General features: G+C 44.7%; 1 protein-coding gene and 1 long non-coding RNA gene across 5 annotated transcripts in view; one reads left to right on the plus strand and one right to left on the minus strand.

Moving 5' to 3' along the window:
- Positions 1 to 20,984, minus strand: part of LOC144301035 (uncharacterized) — a 27,807-nt gene continuing 6,823 nt past the window's right edge. The window contains exons 2-5 of one of the 4 annotated variants that reach the window (XR_013367757.1): positions 13,635 to 13,710; positions 13,055 to 13,344; positions 10,175 to 10,233; positions 1 to 2,803 (exon numbers count right to left, since the gene is read on the minus strand). This is a non-coding gene — a long non-coding RNA (uncharacterized LOC144301035). Of the gene's footprint in view, positions 2,804 to 10,174; positions 10,234 to 13,054; positions 13,345 to 13,634; positions 13,721 to 20,984 lie in introns of all 4 variants that reach the window. The other 3 variants (XR_013367756.1, XR_013367758.1, XR_013367759.1) reach the window with 3 other exon arrangements.
- CACUL1 (CDK2 associated cullin domain 1) overlaps positions 18,562 to 20,984 on the plus strand; it is an 81,002-nt gene continuing 78,579 nt past the window's right edge. Inside the window, exon 1 of the mRNA XM_077877464.1 lies at positions 18,562 to 18,782. Within this exon, the coding sequence (XP_077733590.1) occupies positions 18,752 to 18,782 (31 nt within the window). The 5' untranslated portion in view covers positions 18,562 to 18,751. The remainder of the gene's footprint in view (positions 18,783 to 20,984) is intronic.

The following is a 20,984-nucleotide window of genomic DNA, read 5'->3' on the forward strand; positions in this document are numbered from 1 at the left end:
TCACAGGGAACATGAAAAAGAAAGTCCAAGACCTCAGGCAGAGATGTTACCAGCTACACAAACAAGCTTCAACTTTACTCACTAAAAAAAACAAAAAACAAAACAAACCAAAAAAGCAGATTTCCGGTTTGCTTCAGTGAAGAGGAAGTTGCAACTTCTCAAATCTTTTAGGCCCTAGGGCTGGCTCTTCTCCCCATGAGGCACCTGCAGCCTCAGCCCCGGGTTAAGATGTTCCTTTATACAGTGGGCATCAGCCACATTCAACCTCTTCATATATAAGAAATATATATATTTCTGAGAACATGAAATGGGAATGTATATCCACACAAAGCTTGTACCCAAATGTTCCTAACAGCCAAAAAGTAGAAATAACCCAAATGTCCATCAGTCAATAACTGGGACAAAATCTGGTAGGTCCATACAGTAGATTATTCAGCAATAAAAAGGAATGAAGTACTGACAAATGCTACAGTAAGGAGGAGCCTCGAGCACTTTATGCTAAGTGAAAGCAGCCAGTCAAAAAGAGCCACATATTCTGTGATTCCATTTATATGAAATGTCCAGAGTAGGGAAACCTATATAGACAGAGAGGAGATCAGTAGTTGCCTGGGAAGAGGTAGAGGAGAATGGGGAGTGATTGCTAGTGGGGTTACAGCTTTTTCTTTAAGGGTAATTAAAATGTTCTAAAATTGACCATGGTGATGGTTGCACAACACTGGGAATATACTATAAGCCACTGAATTTTATGCTTTAAATGGGTGACTTATATGGTATGTGAGTCATATCTCAATAAAGCTGCTTTCAAATGTCTTCCAGCAAGACACATATCAAAGACAAATGTCTTCCTGGCACATATCAAGCACTAAATAAGAGTGAGCTAGTATTATTTGGAGCTAGGAAAATAGGAATGCAAAAGATGAGCAGATTCTCTGTTTTGTGAAGCTTGCACTCTAGAACTCACCTCTGTGTCCCATGTATCCTGGAGCGTAGGGCTGGCACATGGCTCACACTTGCCATTGTTAGGCTGTGTGCATTCCGTAAAGTCTCATCATCTTACTTTATGTGAAGATGTGACTTTTAATGTCTGACTAACACTATCTGTTCCTTCTTGTCCCTTAATAAAGCTAACCACCCTCTCATGGCCCACACAGCTGACTTGCCAGTTTTGCTTCTAGATTTTCTCTACTCTTGACCTGGTTTTGTCCTCTTCTGTAAAGCAAGCTCCAGGAACTCAACGTTTCCTATAGCCTTGCTATTCGAAGTGTAATTCTGGGACCAGCAGCCTCTGCAACACCATGGAACTTGTAAGAAACGCACCCAAAGCTCAGGCATTACCCTAGAACTACTGAATCAAAACCTGTGTTTTGACAGGATTCCCAGGTGATTCATTTGTACATCGAAGGTTGAGAAGAAACTCTGAAGCCCCTTCTGGCTATAAAGCTTTATGATTCTGTGGGAAGGCATCCAGTAACACCAGCCAAAATACATGGAGCCTTTTCCTCTGTGCCAGGGCCTCTCCCAAGATTCCATCTCATTTCCACACAAGCTCAAAGCAGGGGCAATCAAACTGCTATATTGCAGGAGAGGGAGCTGAGGCCTGGCTCAAGAAAGCTGAGCTTTTCTGCTGAGGTCACCTAGCTAATTGGGGACAGAGCTGGATCCCAGATTATGTGGGCCTGACTTCAACTACCCTTCATGCTGCGTTGCCTCTGGGGTCCGAGTGATGCTTCAGAGAGGCATTAGACATTAGAATTTTGCATTGCCAGATGATGAGGAGTTTGGCGGGCAGTTTGCCAGTTTGCCATGATGGGAGACAGCCATTCCAGGGGAAGACAAGAGCAAGGGCAGTGGTCCAGGGCCAGGAGAGAGTCTGGCAAATCCAAAGAGCAGCCTGAAGTTTTGTTTTAATAAAATGAATGATAATTTGGCAAGAGCTGGTTTCTGCTGAGCACAGCATGGGAGGAGGGGGAGACAGTCAAGTTACCTAAATTATCAGCAAGTTTCAATAAAGTCTAATGACATTTTAATGTGTTTTCTGAAGATGCTATTTACTGAGGTGAACTGCATCATAGTGAGCAAATGTATCATGCTCACTGTGCTGGAGAACGAGCTTGTGGACTGAATTTGCTTTTTATAATTTAGCTGCTACTCCTTAAAAAGGGTCAACTTCACTATAACCAGGTAAAGCATCACCAGGGTCACAGGCCCAGGAGTCTCTCCTTGGGTGAGGAATCATCACCCAGGAATGCCAGGCTTGTTGGAATACTCCCTGTTTTTGCTCTATCTGCCCAAGGTTCTGAAGTTCTCCTCAAGGGGTCCCCACATCCCTGGGCGAAGCATCATAGAGTTACAGTGGTGAGGCCAGAAGTCATTTCATAATGGATTGTAGCATGGTGAAAACCCTCAAAATCAAATCTCAGAGGCATCCATTGGAATGAACATTTTAAAGCCCACCTTTAACGATTTTGTTAGTCTTTGCTCCAGTGGTGAATCACTTGGCAAAACCAAAAGAAAGAAAAGATAATCAACACATCCTTTTCTTAACTTGGATTTTCTTCTAAAGAAGTAACTGAATCAGGAAGAATTGAGCTGTAAGGCACAGAAACTGCAAGGAAATGTGGTCTAAACAGTAAAGGGTTGTGACAAGTAGCTCCAAATTAGGGCTGCTCCAAGGGCTTGCAATGGGATGGCTTCTCAACAATACCCTAGCCTCAGGCTCTTCCCAATGTCTGCCTCAGAATATTGGTTTGTTCTCTTGTGGCTTCCCTCATGGTTCCAAGATGGTAGCAGTGGTTCCAAAAATCTAGTGATAAAAAAGAAAAAAAGGAAACATCACTTTATGGGTTTGTTTTAAAAAGGATTGAAGCCTTTCTAGAAAACCTCTCATCAGGCTTCTAACATTTCACCGGCCATAACTGTGTTATATGCTCTTTCTTAAACCAATCACCAGCAAACTACAATTGGCTTTGATAAGTGGAGATTTATCCCCTGGGAATGCACAGAACACTTTCTCTGATCACTTGTCTGGGCTGGGCAAGGGTGAGATCTTGGAGAAAAACAAAACAAAACAAAACAAAACAACCCAAAGCTCTACCAGGAGGAAAGAATAGCAGGGGTCATGGACTTGGGTGGGCAATCAATAGGATTTGCTAATCACTCATTCATGGCAATGAAACATTTCTTGAAATTCTGACAAGGGATGTGATACTCAACTACTGATACAAATGTGCTGTATAACCACAAAATTCCAGATGCTATCAGAAAATAACCATTTATTTAACTCACTGGTCTGTTGTCGAATCTAGCCTGTGTTTGGCTAGGGTGGCTCCTCTATACCTGACACTTACCTTCCTCCTGTGACCAGTGACTAGCTTGAGCACATTCTTCTCATGGAGGTGGCAGGGGTATGAGAGCCCAAGCCCCAGTGTGTAAGCCTGTTTCAAACCTCTACTTGCATCATGCCAGCTAATGTCCCATTGGGCAAAGCGGGTCACTTGGCCAAGTGCAACCTCAAGGGGGGTTGCTTAGTGGGAGGTGCTTCAGAGTCAGATGGCTGAGGGCTGGGATGCATACAAGGGGACAAATTGGAGTCAATGCGATCTTTTTTTTTTTAAGATTTTTTTTTTTTTTTTTTTTTTTTTTATGATAGGCACACAGTGAGAGAGAGAGAGAGGCAGAGACACAGGCAGAGGGAGAAGCAGGCTCCATGCACTGGGAGCCCGACGTGGGATTCGATCCCGGGTCTCCAGGATCGCGCCCTGGGCCAAAGGCAGGCGCCAAACCACTGCGCCACCCAGGGATCCCTTTTTTAAAGATTTTTTTAAAAAAATTTTATTTATTTATGATAGTCACACAGAGAGAGATGAGAGAGAGGCAGAGACACAGGCAGAGGGAGAAGCAGGCTCCATGCACCGGGAGCCCGACGTGGGATTCGATCCCGGGTCTCCAGGATCACACCCTGGGCCAAAGGCAGGCACTAAACCGCTGCGCCACCCAGGGATCCCAATGATGCGATCTCTAATGGGGAAATAAAATATTAAATCAAAAAGGAAACAAAGGGTAACTTTAACAATATTTTTGCTTTTAAACTGCACTTTATTTTTAAGATTTTATTTATTTTTTTGACAGAGAGATGTGAGTGGACAAACTGGGGGAGAAGAGGAGGAGAAGCAGGCTTCCCACTGAGCAGGGATCCTGACGTGGGGCTGGATCCCAGAACCCTGGGATCATGACCTAACCTGAAGGCAGAAGCTTAACCAACTAAGCCACCCAGGTGCCCCTAAACTACACTTTAAAGATTCAAAGTTTTCTTTTCAGAATATAAAGGAATTTAAGGATATTCAAGTGAATGTAAACGTTAAAAAAATTATGTGTGTGTAGATAGCAAAGAGTCTCAAAAAGCAGATTTTTCTAGCTCTGAATATCACCAGCATCTGTGGTTGTATTAACATCATATCTGAGAGTACTAGTTTCCTCAGAGCTAACTACTCTCATTGCCCCATCCTTCTCTTAAGTAGTACCTAGGGACACCTGGGTGGCTCAGTGCTTGAGCATCTGCCTTCGGCTCAGGTCACGATCCCAGGGAGCCTGCTTCTCCCTCTGCCTGTGTCTCTGCCTCTCTCTCTCTGTGTCTTCCCTGAATAAATAAAATCTTAAAGAAAAAAAAAAGCAGTACCTATGGCCTATACTGAGGAAATAAATGCAGACCACATATATGAGAGCAAACAAGCCTGTACTTAGAGCAGACATGCAAAAGCAGGCAGGGGAATGGGAAAGCTTTATAGTGAGGAAGAAGGAAGGCTCAGAGTGCCCCCAGTTGGAGATTGTTCAGGGAGCTGGAGGTCGGTAGCTGGAAATGAGGTCTTTTGTGCCATTGATCCTGAGCTGGAAGCATTGGCAAAAAAAAAAAAAAATAGGGAAGCTGGCAGGCATCGACTGAGCCACTGGCCTTCCTGGCTGGATTGCTGCAGAGGCTGTGCTCTGGCTTCCTGGGCAGGTTGCTGCAGAGGTCATGGTCTGGCCATCGTCTAGCTGTATATTAGTTTCTTGGGACCAATGATGGGAGATAGCCCCAGCGCCTCAGCATGGTGAAAAGAGTCCTTCACTCCAGACTCCAGACTTTTTCTGTGCTGCCTTCGGACGTCGGCACCAATCAGCACCCCCAGAGATATGCACAGCTTGCACCTCTCCTACCTGGCCACAGGGGCAGCTCCATGGTCCCAGAGTACAGTATGTTCTCCATACCATGACCGCTTTACGTCTGTCCATTCAGGTTGTGCTGAAGAGCCTGACCCCTGCACCTCTCCAAAGCTTTTTTCCTCTTTCCCCCCCAAGAAAGAATGAATTGTTCTGCTTTTGTGTCACCCAAACAGTTTGTGGGAACATTTATTAGAACGGGGATGGATCACACTGTGTGAAAGGCATTTGTGTAACAGTTTGTCTCCTTCCCTATGCTGTGAAGAATACCTTGGAAGAGAGTGTCCAGTTTTATTTGTGTCTAGTAAAGGACTTTCCAGTGAGTAGACTCAAAACAAAGTTTTTTTGGAAGGAAGGGTAGGAGAGAAGGCCATAGAGAGAGTTGACAGATAAAATGCAGGATGCTCAGTTAAATTTGAAGTTCAGATAAACAATTTTAAAAATATATGTTCCAAATATTGTATTATGGGGCACTTGGGTGGCTCAGTTGGCCAAGTGTCTGCTTTTGGCTCAGGTCATGATCCCAAGGTCCTGGGATCTAGCCCCACAGGAGGCTCCCTGCTCAATGGGGAGTCTGCTTCTGTCTCCCTCTGCCCTTGCCCCTGCTCATGGGCACATGTACTCTCTCTCTCTCTCTCAAACAAATACAATCTTTAATAAAAATTTGGGGTGCCTTGGTGGCTCAGTGGATGAGTGTCAGCCTTTGGCTCAGGTTGTGATCCCGGGGTCCTGGGATTGAGTCTCACATTGGGTTCCCCACAGGGAGCCTGTTTCTTCCTCTCCCTATGTCTCTGCCTCTCTCTTTGTGTTTCTCATGAATAAATAAATAAAATCTTTAAAAATTAAAAAAAAATATGGCATTATATGTTGATCGAAAAAAATGGATGGGGGCATACTTATACTAAAAAAACCTACTCATTGCTTATCGGAAACACAAATTCAACTGGGCATCCTGCTTTCTTATTTGCTAAATATAGCAGCCCTGACCACAGGGCAAATGTCTAGTTAAACTTCAAAATGGTTTGACTTTGAGGCCAAGAGGAAATCTCCCCAGTCCAACTCTTCCCTTCCCTGTGGGACCAGAACTCTGCCCCTGGGGTTGGCCAGGCTGTGCTCCTATTGTGCCCACTGATAAAGCCCCAAATGGCTGGCTCCTTCCCCAGAGATCAGAAGCCAGGCTGCTAGTTTTCTGGAAAATGCTTTGACGATTCCTAGAGGAGAAGAAATGCATGGAAATGGTAGTGGAAAGACAGGAGGAAGGAGCCTTATGATCCTTAAAGGGCAAGAAATCGCTTCACATTTCCTTCACGTGGGAAAACAGAGGCATTAATCCTGAACAATGATGAGGAAGTATTTCTTTGCATGGGGAAGTCTTCTGTGGTGAAGATTGGTGTTCAGAGGAGCCCTGCCTGGTCCTGAGAGAGGAAAAGGCAGAAGCTGGTCCACACTGTACCTTTGACTCTCGTTCCGGGATCCACTTTATCTGTAAAAATTGTGGGGAGGATGTGCACAGTGGGTTGAACGGTGACCCTCAAAACCTGCAAATGTGACCTTATTTGGCAATGGGGTGTTTGCAGATGTAACTAAGTTAAGGATTTTGAGATGAGAAGATCATCCTGAATTATCGGGGTAGACCCCAAATCCAACGACAAATGTCCTGATCAAGAAGACAGAGAGGAGAAGAGAGACCCGTGGAGGAAAAGGCAATGTGAAGGCAGAGCCAGGTGACACAAGCCCAGGAATGCTGCTGCCACCACAGGCTGGGCAGAGTCAAGGTGGGGGATTCTCTCCAAGGGGCCCCCAGAGGAGGCGTGGCCCTGCAGACACCATGATTTCTGACTTTTAGCCTCCAGAACTGTGAGAGACTAAGTTTCTGTTGTTTTAAGCCATCAAGCTTATGGTCTTTGTTATGATAGCTGCTGGAAACTAATACAACATAGGACTAGAGTCCTAAAGCCTGGTGCATGGAGTTAAGGCTGGAGGTAAGCCTGGTGGGCTGGAGTTAAGGAAGTCCTCCAAGAGGGCCACACACTGATGCTAATAGGAAGCCTTTCTTGGTTTCTTAGGAGCAAATGGCCTATGATCCCACAGACTTCCAATTTTATCTAAGACCAAGCCCTTCTTAACCAGATACTTTATATGAGCTATTCAGTTGTTACAAATATTGGTTATAAGGCATTGTTTTAAATTTGAACATCATGTGAAAAATTTCAGATGTACATTTTTAAAAAGATTTATTTATTTATTTTAGAGAGACGGGGAAGGGGCAGAGGGAGAGAAGAATCCCGACCAGACTTCCCGCTGAGCGTGGAGCCCGACAGAGGGCTCCATCTCACAGCCTTGAGATTATGACCTGCATCAGATGCTCAACCAACTGGACCACCCAGGCCCCCCTCACATGTACATTTTTAAAATCAAGTTTAAATATGTGTCTATGGGGAACCCACATGAACATGAGATTCTCATGTTGGTTTTTGACAAAGCAAATCAGTGGTCTCCAAGTCGGGGAGTTCAGCACAATCCACTGGGTTGCAGGAAAAATAGAACTTTAGGTCAAAGAAAAAAGAAAGCAATTATACCTTCCCAGTCTTTTATATTGAAGCCCTAACCCCGAATGTGATTATATTTGGAGATAAGACCTTTAAAGAGGTAATAAATGTTAAATGAGGTCATGAGCATGGGGTCCTAATCTCATAGAATTGATGGCCATATATGAAGAGAGAGATGGATCTCTTGTAAGCCTACATTGAGAAGGCAACTGTCTATAACCCAGGAGGAGAGCCTCACCAGAACCTGATCACGTTGACACCCTAATCTTAGACTTCCAGCCTCTAGAACTATGAGAAATAAGTTTCTGTTGTGGAAGCTTCCCCGTCTATGGTATTCTTACAGTGGCCTAAGCTCACTAACATGGGGATGTGTTATCAGAAATATCTGGGGACTCCTGAAGTACACAATATGGGGTTCCTATATATTCCTTCTCTAATTCTTCCCAAATTCTTTTCCCTCTGGAAAGTGGAAATGGCTTAGAAAGGTTGACAGTGGCAGTGATGGCTCCTGTTTGATCTTGTTTCCTTTGTTCATTACCTGTGGATGGTCCCCTCCCATACAGACTTTGGCCTTGGCCTTGTGACTTCCTCTGGCCAATACAACGATACGTAATATGTCATAAGGAGAGGCTTGGAAAATGCTTGTGAATTGGAGCTTGCTTCCTCTCTTACGTGGGACCTTCCACCACTTAGTGAACAAGCCTTCTGTAGTCTCAGGAGCCTGAGAGACCACGAGGAGGGTGGCTGTGGACATCCCTGCCGAGGCCTGGAGACTGTGCATGGGGCCACCCTGGACTACCCCAGTTCTGACCAGCTGGACCTTATCAGAAGAACTGCCCAGAGAACCCACAGAGTCATGAAAAAGAGGTTTGTCATTAGAAGTCACTACGTTTTAGGGTGGTTTGTCACATGGCAAAAGCTACGTGATACATAAGGTAGGTAGACCCTATAGATTATAGGGTCTTCACCCAGTTTAGAAGAATTGCAGTCCAAAATATGGATGGTCACCGGATGGGATCATTTCTAAGTCTTTCCAGCTTTGTTATTTGTCTCTGCAGATGTTAGCGCATATTGAGCACATATTAGATGCTCAACAACAGTTGTTGAGTGAAGATGGATCTTAGCAAACACGCATCAAGCATTTCCTAAAGATGCTTACATGGATGATTTTACTTAATCCTTCACCCCAAATATGCAGTAGGTACTATGATTACCACACTCATTTTAAGATGGGGCAACCAAGGCTTAGGGAGGTTAAATAACTTGCCCAAGACCAGACCATTGAAAGCAGCCACATTGGGATACGATCTCTCCCATATGTCTGCCTTCACAGTACCCACTTCGGTCCCATGCAACACTGCAGATTCTAAACTGCCTATCCTTGTACACTGGGTGAATTCTGATGAAAGCTAGAAACAGAAGTTTCAGAGTCCCTCTGTTGCTTATGTTGTGTTCACTACACACATCCTGCCCCTGCAGGCATACAGTGGTGGATGGGGTCTGATCACTTAGCTCCGAGAACCCCGTTTCTCATGACGGTGCAGCTGTGGGCCTGGTGGGCCCTGCCTGATTGAGAAGAGGTCACCAATGGAGGTTGTAGGGGGAGATGACACACAGCCCAGGAGCTGGCAGGTTCCAGCACCACTACCTGGGAGGAGAGCCAGGGTGCCCCTGCAGCTTGGGCTCACTGAAAACTAATTGATGCCAACTGCCTTCCCTGGGACCCAGGTGGTACCCATTATGCAAAGAGACAAAGCCAGCTTGGTGGAAGGTCTGTGCCAGGCAGGGTCTGCAGCCAACAGCTTTCCCTACTGGTGGTCTGTGTGAGGCCTTCTGTCTGTCCATCCTCTTGCCATCCATCCTCAGATGGACAAAGCACAGATTGAGTTACTCTGGTTGGAGCTGTGCACAAGCTGCATGGTGGGAGGGTGGAGGCACTTGGGCTCTGTGAATGGCGGTTGTCCCTTTAAAGGGAGTAGGGCAGCTCCTGGGCAAGGGCTGTGATAGTAACTGGAAAGTGTGGTCAGAGCTTTAACATGAGGTTATTCTTTTAGTCCTTACAGGGGATGATTTCCCAGATTCCTGCGCCCCTGCACCGTGTTATTCTCCATCACGATGAACTGTTTACTATGATTATTTTGTTTGCTTATTCATTTGCTTTTTAAATCTATTCTTCCTTGTTGGATATGAAGCCCCATGAAGGTTGAGGCCTTGTCTTTTTCTCCATGGCATCTCCAGCATAATGGCACATAGGTAGCAGATGCACAATAAAAATGTGTTGGGTGGGCTCTTCAAGACAGACATTATTCTTTTTTTTTTTTTAATACAGACATTATTCTTATTAAATAAAACCGAAGACTAAAGCTCAGAAATGCTGAGTAACTTGATTGAGATTACACAATAATGAATCTTATAAACCAAATTCTAACCTGGGCTTGCCTGACTTTGAAGCCTGTGAGGTTTCTCTGAAACATGAGGCAGGTACCACCTGTGGTAGGAGAAAGACTTTAGTGCCCAAACACATTTAAATGATATTGAGTCATAATGTGAAATTCATTTCCTTTCCATGTATTTTTCAATCCTGATTATCTCAGATAATTTTTCCAAAAAAAAGAGCAGACCCCAAGCTTAGAGCCAGACTATCAGCATGCTGTTTGGCTGTGAGAAGCAGAAAGTTTGAAAAGATTGAACAAATAAGGTATGTTTCTCTTTCACGTAAATGAACCATAGGCAAGTAGCCCAGAGTGGGAAAGGTGGTTCTATGATTGTCAGGAACGCAGATCTCTACTCTGTGGTTCTGGCACTTTTATCACGTATAGTATACTTTATAGTCTAAAGTAGTTGCTGTGGCTCCAGCCATCACGTTCACCTTCTAGCCATCAGAAGGATGGGAAGATCCTGCCCCATCCATTAAGGGCCAAATTCCTGGAAGTCATGTGCAACAATTCATTTTTTTATTCCTTGGCTACCGAAGAATTTTATTTCTGGTGCTATGTGAGGAGCCTGGCTTTCACAAGGTCCAGGGGCTCATCACCTTTGGCAGAGCCTCCAAGCTTTGATAAGGGGATCAAGAAGTGCTCTGTTGTTGGACAGGCTCTAAAGTAGGACTTGCTCCATGGCTCTGCGCCCAAGACTGGTGAGGACAGGGAGCCGATCTGTATGGGGCTGTGTGAGGGAGGGCTGTGAGGGGCGATTTCCTTTCCTTCCCAAGGTCTATGTGGGTGCGGGGGGCGGGGAGCTGTTCCACTGTGTTGCTCCCCTCATTGTGCTACTGAGCCCAATGAAGGGGAAAGGTTTCAAAAGAATCCATTATGGGGACTAGGGTGCCTGCGGGAGGGGGAGCCTGGCACTGCCTCCCGATCAGATTGTGCTCAGGCCCTGGACATGCTGATCTCCAGATGAGCCTCATTGAACAAGGGGGAAGAGGGCTAAAGAGACACCTGTCTACCAATGTGTGCTCTGAACACCCACGTGTATGAATTTCTCAGGAGTCCAGGGGACGTGGTGGGAGGTGGCTGCCTCTGGGAAAAAGGACTCCAGAAGTAAAAGGCTGTGGGTATAAATGCCAGTGGGGGCAGCTTAGGTGCGTGGTGGAGTGGAACTGAATCACTTAGAGAACTGCCAAAGCAGACGACCCCACTGGATCCAGGAGAACTCAAGCCTACACCCACGCACTAGCATCTACAAGCTTCCCCCAGTAAGGATTAGCCAGGCAAGCAGCACCTACTGATCCAGAGAAGACTGCAATGTGCCAGCGACAGCAGGAGGCCTCTGTCCTCTCCCCTGAATTACCGAGTCCCAGCCCCCAGGCCCAGACAAGCTGGAAAAGGGAAGGGTTTTTTCAAAGGCACATCAAGTTCCCCTTCACTCCTAGGTGTGGGGAGGAGGAGAAAATAGACTGCCTGTCTTCACTCTCGTCCCCAGATCCCAAGCCCAGTTTTGACCAGGGAAGGGGTGGCCTTGGAATCACACAAGAAAATAGCATTCTAAATCAGACTGGGCTGTTTTATTTTTTAATTTAATTTAAATTTTTTTTGCTCAGACTGGGCTGTTTTAATAAGGAAAGGGATCTGAAAGCTCTGAAATATGCCCAAGATCTCATTAAGGGATGGGGAAGGGGCACTCAGCAGAGGCTAGTTCATTCTTTTATCTGCCTTATGTACTTACCACCTATTTACTATCTGCTAGCCATTGCCAGGTGCATAGGTCCTTGCACTCACCAGGGGTTGTGGAAGACAGGTGATGGAAGATAAAGCCACACTGCTGGGCTATGGGGGACTTTGGAAGGAGATAGAGGGAGGTAGCAGCCTCTTTGGAGGCAATCTTGAGCAAGGGCTTGAATGAGCAATGGAGGAACACCTGTGACTGTTGGGGGTTGAGATCTGAATTTTTCTCCCCGTTTTCTACTGGAGAAAGTCTAGCCAGCCTGGTGGGGTCTCCCCAAGGGTGTCAAAGCTGGTGACATTGGAGATGGGCCAGAACTGTCCTGAAAGCTTCTCATCTGATTCTGATCATCCGAAGGTCTGAGAACCAGATGAACTCAATGATCACATCAGCTGCTCACCATGTACCTGTGGGGTTGAGGAGGCAGCTGGAACCATAAGAATTGAGAGCTCTCACTGTGTCTCAGGAACCCCGCTAAGCACTTGGCTTGTAGTATCTTTTATATGTATATATCTATGTAGATATAGATATAATATTTGCAAGAACTCGGAGGTAGGTACTATCATTCTACCCATTTTGCAGATGGGGAAACTGAGGCTCATTGATGTTAAGTCACTTGCTTGAGATCACAAGATGGCACGTGGGGGTGCCAGCTTGTGACCCTGGCTTGAAACTGTGGTAATGCCTTCTCTCTGCAGAGATGAGATAAACACTAAAACAGGACCCAGCCACACAAGGTGGTAATTCCAAGAGACTGATAGAAATGGACCATTAAAACTTTGAAGGTGACAAAGAAGCCAGTGAGGTCTGGATTTGGAGGAATAAGGGCTGGACTGTCCCCAGTGGGGAGCTAAGTCTGGGAGAAGGGAAACAAGCAGAAAGCAGTGTCTGCAGTGCAGAGCATGGACATTGCCCAGAGAAAGGAGAGACACTACATGGGCCCTGGATGGGAAGTGGAGATAGTACTGGCCTTGGTGATTTATGGCAATTTGGACCCTCAACCCAGCTTAGAAGGAGATAAATGGAGCCTAAGGGCCAGAGTTTGCTGAAAACAAATATCAAATAGTGTAAAACTAGAGGTTTCATGTTCAATATATGTAAAAATAATAACTCAGAATAAAACTGAAACAGGAAAAGTTGTCTACCTGTGTCTTTGTAACTCTCTCACTGACTGGCACTCAGGAATCTGTGTCCTTCTGCCCTCCTTCCCTGCCATGCCTCTGATTGTCTGCATGATGCTTGGATATACTTTTTCTGTTCCCAGAGTCCATGAGATCCCAGTAGTCTCTTGACAAATGCTTCTGCTAGTTTGAGTGGTTTCTGATCCCGGCCATCAACATATTCTTGTCTAGAATAGAAATGATGAATCTGGTGTCCGGTACAGGCCAGTTGAGATGTTGGGGAGGGATCATGCAGGGCGACCTCTATTAGGAAGCTGGAGATCAAGAGATGGAATTTGAGCAATATATTGAAGATAGTGCCTGCTGCTGTGACAGACAAACCCTGAAACCTTAGTGGCTTAACACGATAGAAGTTTATTGCTTTACTTACACCATTGTGTGTGCATGTTCCTGGTCAGGCAGGCTTTGTCCAGGGACCCAGATTCCTCCCTGCTGTGACTCCTCCCTCCCGTACAACACTGGAGTCTCCAGTGCTCAGCCAGGACTGCGCCCAGCCTGTGGGAAGCACCCCTGCCCAGACATGATGATGATCCCTTCTACTCACTTGCCATTGGTGAAAATGAGTCATCAGTTACACCATCTCACCAAAGTGCAAGGGGGCTGATGCTGTGGAAGACGGTCTGGCAGTTCCTCAAAAAGTCAAACACAGAATTACCAAATGACCCAGCAATTCCACTCCTGGGTATGTACCCAGAAGAACTGAACACAAATGTTCACACAAATGCTTATACATGAGTGTTCACAGCAGCACTGTGAACTTGGCAATAGCCCAAAGGTGGAAAACAGCCCATGTGTCCATCAACAGATGAATGGATCAGCAAATTGTACAGATATCCAAACAACAGAATATTATTCAGTCACAAAAAGGGATGAAATGGTTATACGCTATACAACATGGGGAACCTGGAAAACTTAGGTTAGGTGAAGGAAGCCAAGCATACTGGACAATTCCTCTTGTTATAAGAAATATCCAGAATAGGTAAATCTATAAAGAAAGCAAATAAGTGGTTTCAAGAGGTTGAGGAGAGGTTACATCCTTGAGGAGTAATTGCTTAATAGGTATGGAGTTTTCTTTTGAGACGATGAAATGTTTTGGAACTTGGTCTAGGAGGTGGGTGTACAACACCGTGAGTGTTTGAAGCCCTGCTGAATGGTACATTTCAACATATTAATTTCATGTTAATGTGATTTTCACTTCAATTTAAAAAAATGCAAAGGGGCTGGGAAATGTCATCCCAGGGACAGCTCCACACCCACGAAGGGTGTCGGTGTCCTTGCTGACGGGCTAAGCATCTGTGTGCATCTTTCTCCATCCCTCCCCTAGGACCCATCTCCTACCCAAGACCTCCCAGGTCACCATCTCCAGCTTCAAGCTGAGGAAGTCCAGTCCTCTCTTGAGTTTAGGTGCGGCTTCCCTTGCTTTGGTGACATATAGACTAAAAGGACAAGGAGTCTGAATCCCCTACCTTCACAGCCAATATGCGGAGCAGGAAGAACAGACTACGATACAAACAGACGCAGAAAGGGGAAGACTGGCAGAGCAGCCCCTGGCCCCTGGCACTGCAGGACTGGGGAGGCTAGGCCGGTGGGAGGGACCGTGGGTGGAGGATTTCCCTGATTAGACCCTATTCTAATTCCTGGGAGGAGCTCTCTGGGCCATTGTTCTTTGTGGCCCTGACTCCATCCTCTGGGAGATTTTGCCTTGATCATTATCTCCTGGGCCACAACTGAAGTGAATGTTGGAGAGTTTGCCCTACTTTGCAACTGTGCAGCTTGCACAAGCCGACTTCCTGCCTGTGCAATCTCAGGGCCCCAGGGGTTGTTTAGTGCTTGAATGGTCAAAATATTTGCTGGTTTGGCCTCGTCAATTCTTTGGCAATAAAACATATAAAAATTGTAGCAGGCTTCTTACCAGACACAGAAAAAGTACATTGCGTTGTACGATGTTCCAGACAGGCAAAACGAATCCACCTTGTGTTTGATTGGAATCTCAGGGACAGGAAGACTCAGAGGGGCTGAGTGGTTTGCCTAAAGTCACACAGCCAGTTTGAGCAGAGGTGGGACAAGAACCCAGGTCTCCAAATGTACAGCCCGGGAAGCCCCCTCTCTTGCTTGGTTCACACAGGGAGTGAATAGACACAGCAGTTTCCGAACGCAGCTTTTTCTTTTGGTGCTTTTAATTAGCATATATGAAATACACTGCCAATCTAATTTAATTATAATTAGGTAACCAGAAGGCTGATTATGTTGTAAATTTAGATTAAAGAGCTGTTGTTTTCAATTAGGTTTGATTGTAAAGTGCTTTGACACTTTTCCTGGCCTCATGGAAAGTTCATTATATAACTTCCCACTCATTCACTTGCCTTTTGTCCACAGGTCTGGGGTGGTATTAACTGGACTAAAGTTCCCAGGACACCCCAGCCTGGTGAAGATTTGGACCTGGTAGCTACCCATTGGTGGCAAGGACCACCAGCTGCTACTGGGCTGCTGTATCAGGGTGCTTTCGGCTGCCTATAATACAGGGTCCAACTGGAAAAGCTCACACCTCCAGGGGACTTACAGTCTCACACGATAAGACATATGGAGGCCTGCAGGTCCAGGGTTGGTTAATTTGCTTTCAAAACATCCTTGAGGACTCAGGCTCATTTCACGTCCCTGCTCTACCAACTTCAGCATGCTGGCTTCTGTTCTCAGGCTTGTCGCTAAGTGGCTATGTGATGGTTGCTACAGCCCCAAGCAAAAATTTCCCATGGCCTCAGAAGGGGACATTCCTTCCTTGCATCCCTTGAGACTCCAGCAGCCCTCTCATGGCTCCTTGGCCAGGACTCCAGCACAGATCCATCCCAAGGTTAACCATCATTCCTGAGGAGTCATCCTGACAGGCACGGGCAAATCCAGATTCATTCTGTAGAGCTTTTCCTGGAGTCCATGGTTCCTGATGCCTCCCAGCGAATTAGTAGAGGCTGTGGGACAGGGAGTGGCTGTTGGCTGGGCTACCAATGGTCCTTGCCGGAAGCCTGTGTGGCCACACCCTAGGCAGATCTGACAGAACTCAGCGTGGGTTCTTGACTCTCCATCAGATATTTGCTTTCTCTCCATTCCTGAGGGCTAAGCTTTGGCATCGCTTGTAGGTGGTTTTGGCAGTACGAGGTGTAGTTAAGCAAGAATAAAGATGAAAGAGAGAGGATATTTTAGAAGATGCTGCAAGCCAACTAGAAGATGAAAGAGAAGTGCACATCATTGTGGGAGTGGCCAAATTGTCCCAGTTGTCTCTGGGGAACATGGAGAGCTCTGCCTTGGAAAGACAGCATCAGGGAGAATGGGTTTGACCTTCAACACCTCAGGTAATGCTCTCAGCAGTCCTCTGAGGTATTATCTGACCCAGACTCTACTGTTCTGTTGTACCAGGCTGCCTCCAGAAGTGACCATCCTCTTGCTGGTGGGTCACCTGAAGCTCCTACTTCCCTCTGCTGCCATGCATGGCCCGCTCGTGGACAATGGAGTGTGGAGGACATATGGATAGGTCCTAGAGTCAGACTCCTTGCGCTCACATTCCAGTTCCTCTCATCCCTAACCTTGGGAGTTTAAGCTCTCTTAGCCTCAGCTTCTTCATCTGTAAAAACTCAATAGGGTTTGTTCTTGTGAGGATTAAATGAGGTAATACATAGAAAATGCCTTAGCACAGAGTCTGGCACCTAGTTAATGGGCAATGAATATTTGCTATTTTTATTACTGCTATTAGTAGCCTTAATATTACTCTTATTGTTATTCATGGAATTCTGGGCCATGTGGAAAAGATGGTTAATGCTCTCACCATCATGACCCCCATAATCCTTTTCAGATTTGGTGTTAAGGGGAGTTCTGAGCACAGAGAAAAGGCAGCCCATGTGGATGGAAAAAGCCCTTGATATGGGCCTGGCACATAGTAGGTACACAATAACCATTAGTTGCTGTTTCTGTCTTAAAATTATACAAACAGCTCAATGGCCTTCCCATTCTCTCCTGTCAAGCCTCCAGAGTGATGCTTAAACAGTCGCCTTGGAGACAATGTGCTCCAGGAGAGAGGTTTCCATTTTGAATCTCTAATGACTGCTCAGGCAACTTCCATTTTTCAAAAAATCGTGTTCCTCAAAATGTTGGGGGCATTTGAATACATCAAAGTTGAACAATGGATCGCCATAGTTGTAAAAGGTTGTTCCATTCTCAGAAAGGTAGAAATATAAAATCCTCGATCATAACTGTCTTTTTCGACTGTCCTTAATGGTATTTTGTTGCCTTCTGAAATGAATTTTGTTCTTTTATTTTGCAATTAAACACACGAGTAACTGGCTGAAGTCCAGTGAATGGCCAATAGAGATTAGAGTCTCTGCAGCACTCCTAATGGTTTCCATCTGTGTCTAAACGGGATTAACTTTACAGCTTTTTAAAAATCACTGGTATCAGTTCATCCAGTTTTCCATTTTCCCATTTTTACAAAACAATAAGGCAAAAACATGCAATTTTCATAAACATATACCGTTGACCAGATAATGAAAGGGACCTGCCAAAACTGACCTGGATGGCTGGCAGGATGCACCAATCTTGCCAAAGCTGGAAATGTTTGGGTTGAGTATGAAAGGCAGTTTGGGGTATAATGTATGAAAGTGCAGATTATGTGTGAAAAAAATGGAGTCGAGACCCATTTGTATCTGCCCCTTCTTAAATATGACAAGATAGCTATTAACTCCTACCAGATGATCAGCATGGTCTCTAAAAGGCCCTGGCCTTTGCCCATAGCTAATCCACTGAGGATGCTGGCCCCATGATCATGATGCATCTTGGTCCAACCACCTGGAATGCCAATGAGAATTGCCCAGATTGACTGGCCATGAAGAACCAGGTGTTTCGTGCTCATTGCTGCCAACCACAGACATGCCCACGGCACCTGCCAGTGCTGGCTGATGGCGGAGGGCCAGTCCTGAATGTCAACCACAGGAAGGGTCTCACTTCCAGGCCACAGCTGAACTATGTTGGGCCCAGGTGTTCCCTTCCCCCAGGGCTCCACTGGGGTTGGATGCACTGGATCTTTCAAAGCTGTTTCATCACTCAATGCGCAAACCATGACTTTTAATAAACTTCTGAATTTTCATCTCCAAAGTTCCCTTTAACCTGCTCCCCTCACACAGTCCTTTACCTCACTTCTCCTTCACAAACCTCTTTCACTGCTACATGGTTAGCACATTCTCTTATATATTTTTTTTCTTCAACTGTTCCCTTCAAGTCTCTGCTTTAAACCAACATAGCTGTTTTCGGAGTGCAGCTTCTCTGCGACCTCTTAAGGAGACAGGTTTCTCATACTTTGTATTTCTCTGATGGTGAGGTGGTGCTAGCACTCTTCTTCTTCCTTCTATCCCCCTTTGTGAGCTCACCTGGTAAGGCACATAGCATTGGAGTTTCCCACTCTGCTCCTGCATGGCGACCATCTCCTGGTTATTAGCATCCCTCACTGTTGTTTCTGGATGACCTTTATCTCCACGTCAACTCCTGCCATCATTCCCATGAGGGAAACTTCAACACACATGCGGGTGGCTCTTCCAGTCTTCTGAACTTTTACATCCCTAGCCCCCCAACCAGGCTGGATTCTAATATTTGCAGCAGGAGTACAAATGGAGGCTCATCTGTATGTCCCAATATTTAAACGATATATATCCAGGTAACCAACTGTGTGTTTTTCTTTTTTTTAACACATATCCTTTTCCCTTTCTTGATACAAAAAAAGATACATGTAAAGTTATGATAAAATATCAAAGATGACTGAATTGAGCTGCATTTGTATATGTCTGGGCACTCTTTTGAGGAGCTTATAATTTGGATAAGTGATAAAATAAAGTCATACATAATTCATAGATTATATTTATTCCATAAAAGTTAATTTTCTTGCCTTCATTTAAGTAAATTACTAATTATGTTATAATAAAGAGTTTCACATAATTTGTGTTCTATTGAGAGTAATGACTAATTAGACAACTTTCTGAGGACATTGTGGTTCTTAGGGTGTTTTTCATTGATTTCAAAGTGGAGAAACTATGTTTGGCTGAGGTTGAAGCAGCTAGAATTGTCAATTAAATTCTTAAGGCAATACTCGGGTTGGCAGGGGACCATGAGTTTAATATATTACACTTGTATGATCATGATATATCATGAATTTGATATATATAACATTTTTGGTGGGGTTAATTTGTATATGAGCAATTATTGTCACTGATAATAGTACAAAATATTTTGATCTCATTATATAAATCACTAACCACCAATATCACAAGATTCATTGTCTCTTGAAAGAAATATCAAGGTCCATACAGTATTTTAAAGTATTTTCCTTATGAATTCTTCAGGACTGCCAACAGCACCATGTTTTTAATGTGTTAAAATTTTTCTCCAGATTACAGTTAGAACTGTAATGGCCCAAAATAGTCTCAAAAGAAATTCGCTTGGGGGAAGTTTTGTATGAATTTCCTTCATAATCATGTCAACTTCTTTGTTTCCATAAAAATTTTAAAAATTAATGCTTTAAAAAGTGAAATAGACAAACTTAACTCTGGTTTTCTTTTGTAAGCAACAGCGCAGAACAGATAGCAGTGGGTAGTGCAAATATACTTTCTACAAACACATTTTCTACTGAAGACTATACTTCACTCATAGATAAGGATCTTCTGTTTCACTTAACTCTTCATGTGCATCTTAAATATCTTGTCTAAATTACATCAAATTTCTTTAACACAGCGAATAGCTCTAAGACCGTGAATAAGAGCATGAAAATGGACAGTTGGCACAACTGGGAAATGTTACTTCGTTATGCAAGAATCCATTGTATTAATGCCAAGTGGAAAGGATTTCAGAAGTTAATTAATTTGTCTTCTCTTTCAGTTAAGTGCTTCTGTTGCTCAAATCCTCCCTGCATCCTGATATATCTCTGTCTTGTATGTAAGTGGTGGACATCACCCAAAAGCCGCAGGCATCCAGGAGTGGTCACTTGTTTTGAGGACATAGGGTGTAGAGAAGCAATACCAAATTGCTAATTCAAACATTCTACCTTTTGGTTATGACCTATCCTGCTGGTTTCTTAATTAAGGACAGACATCCTTGCAGTAGCTCTTCAACCTCACAGAGACTTCTCATCCATAAAAAACTTTACCTTCTCTCTAGCCATCTGCCCCATCTGGTCTTTATTTTCTCATCCAGCTTGAAGTCTCTGGCTGATTCATCATTTCTATCACTCACTCAATTCTCCTTCCATTGCATGCATCTGATAAAACCCCAGCTATGGATGAGCATGATCACCTACCAAGGTCTGTATCAGAGTGGCTGAATCTTCCTTAAAACCTTTCCTTCCCTCCCTTCAGCATTTAATGCATCGAGTTCTGTCCAGCCTAACTCCAAAATCAATCTGCCGTCCACCACCTCTCTCCATGCCCATTGATATCCCCCTGGTCCAAGACAGCATCATGACTTGCCTGAAGTATTGCCATAACTCTGTAATTGGTCTCTCTGTTCACTCTTTCCTTTCCTATAAGCCCACTCCCCATCATCCTTATAAAATGTAAAACACATCACAGCACTTCCCTACCCCTTTTCCACTCAAGCAGAAACACAAAATCCTCAATAGGACTTGTATTTCCTAGCTATTACATCCTCTCCTTTACCTTTTCTCCATATGCCATATCCCCTTCCCTCTCCCTCACTCCACTTGAGTCTCATTACTTTAAGTTCCTAGATGATGACAAATGCCTTTTCTCACATTGATTCTTCTATCTGGAATGTTCTTTCCCTAAATTGCTGATTTATGAACTTCCACCCTCCTGTCATCTTAGCAGAAATATGCTTTCTCAGAAAAATTCTCCTGATCAAAGTAAAA

Source organism: Canis aureus, chromosome 29 (genome assembly GCF_053574225.1).
Source record: "Canis aureus isolate CA01 chromosome 29, VMU_Caureus_v.1.0, whole genome shotgun sequence".
Taxonomy (NCBI): domain Eukaryota; kingdom Metazoa; phylum Chordata; class Mammalia; order Carnivora; family Canidae; genus Canis; species Canis aureus.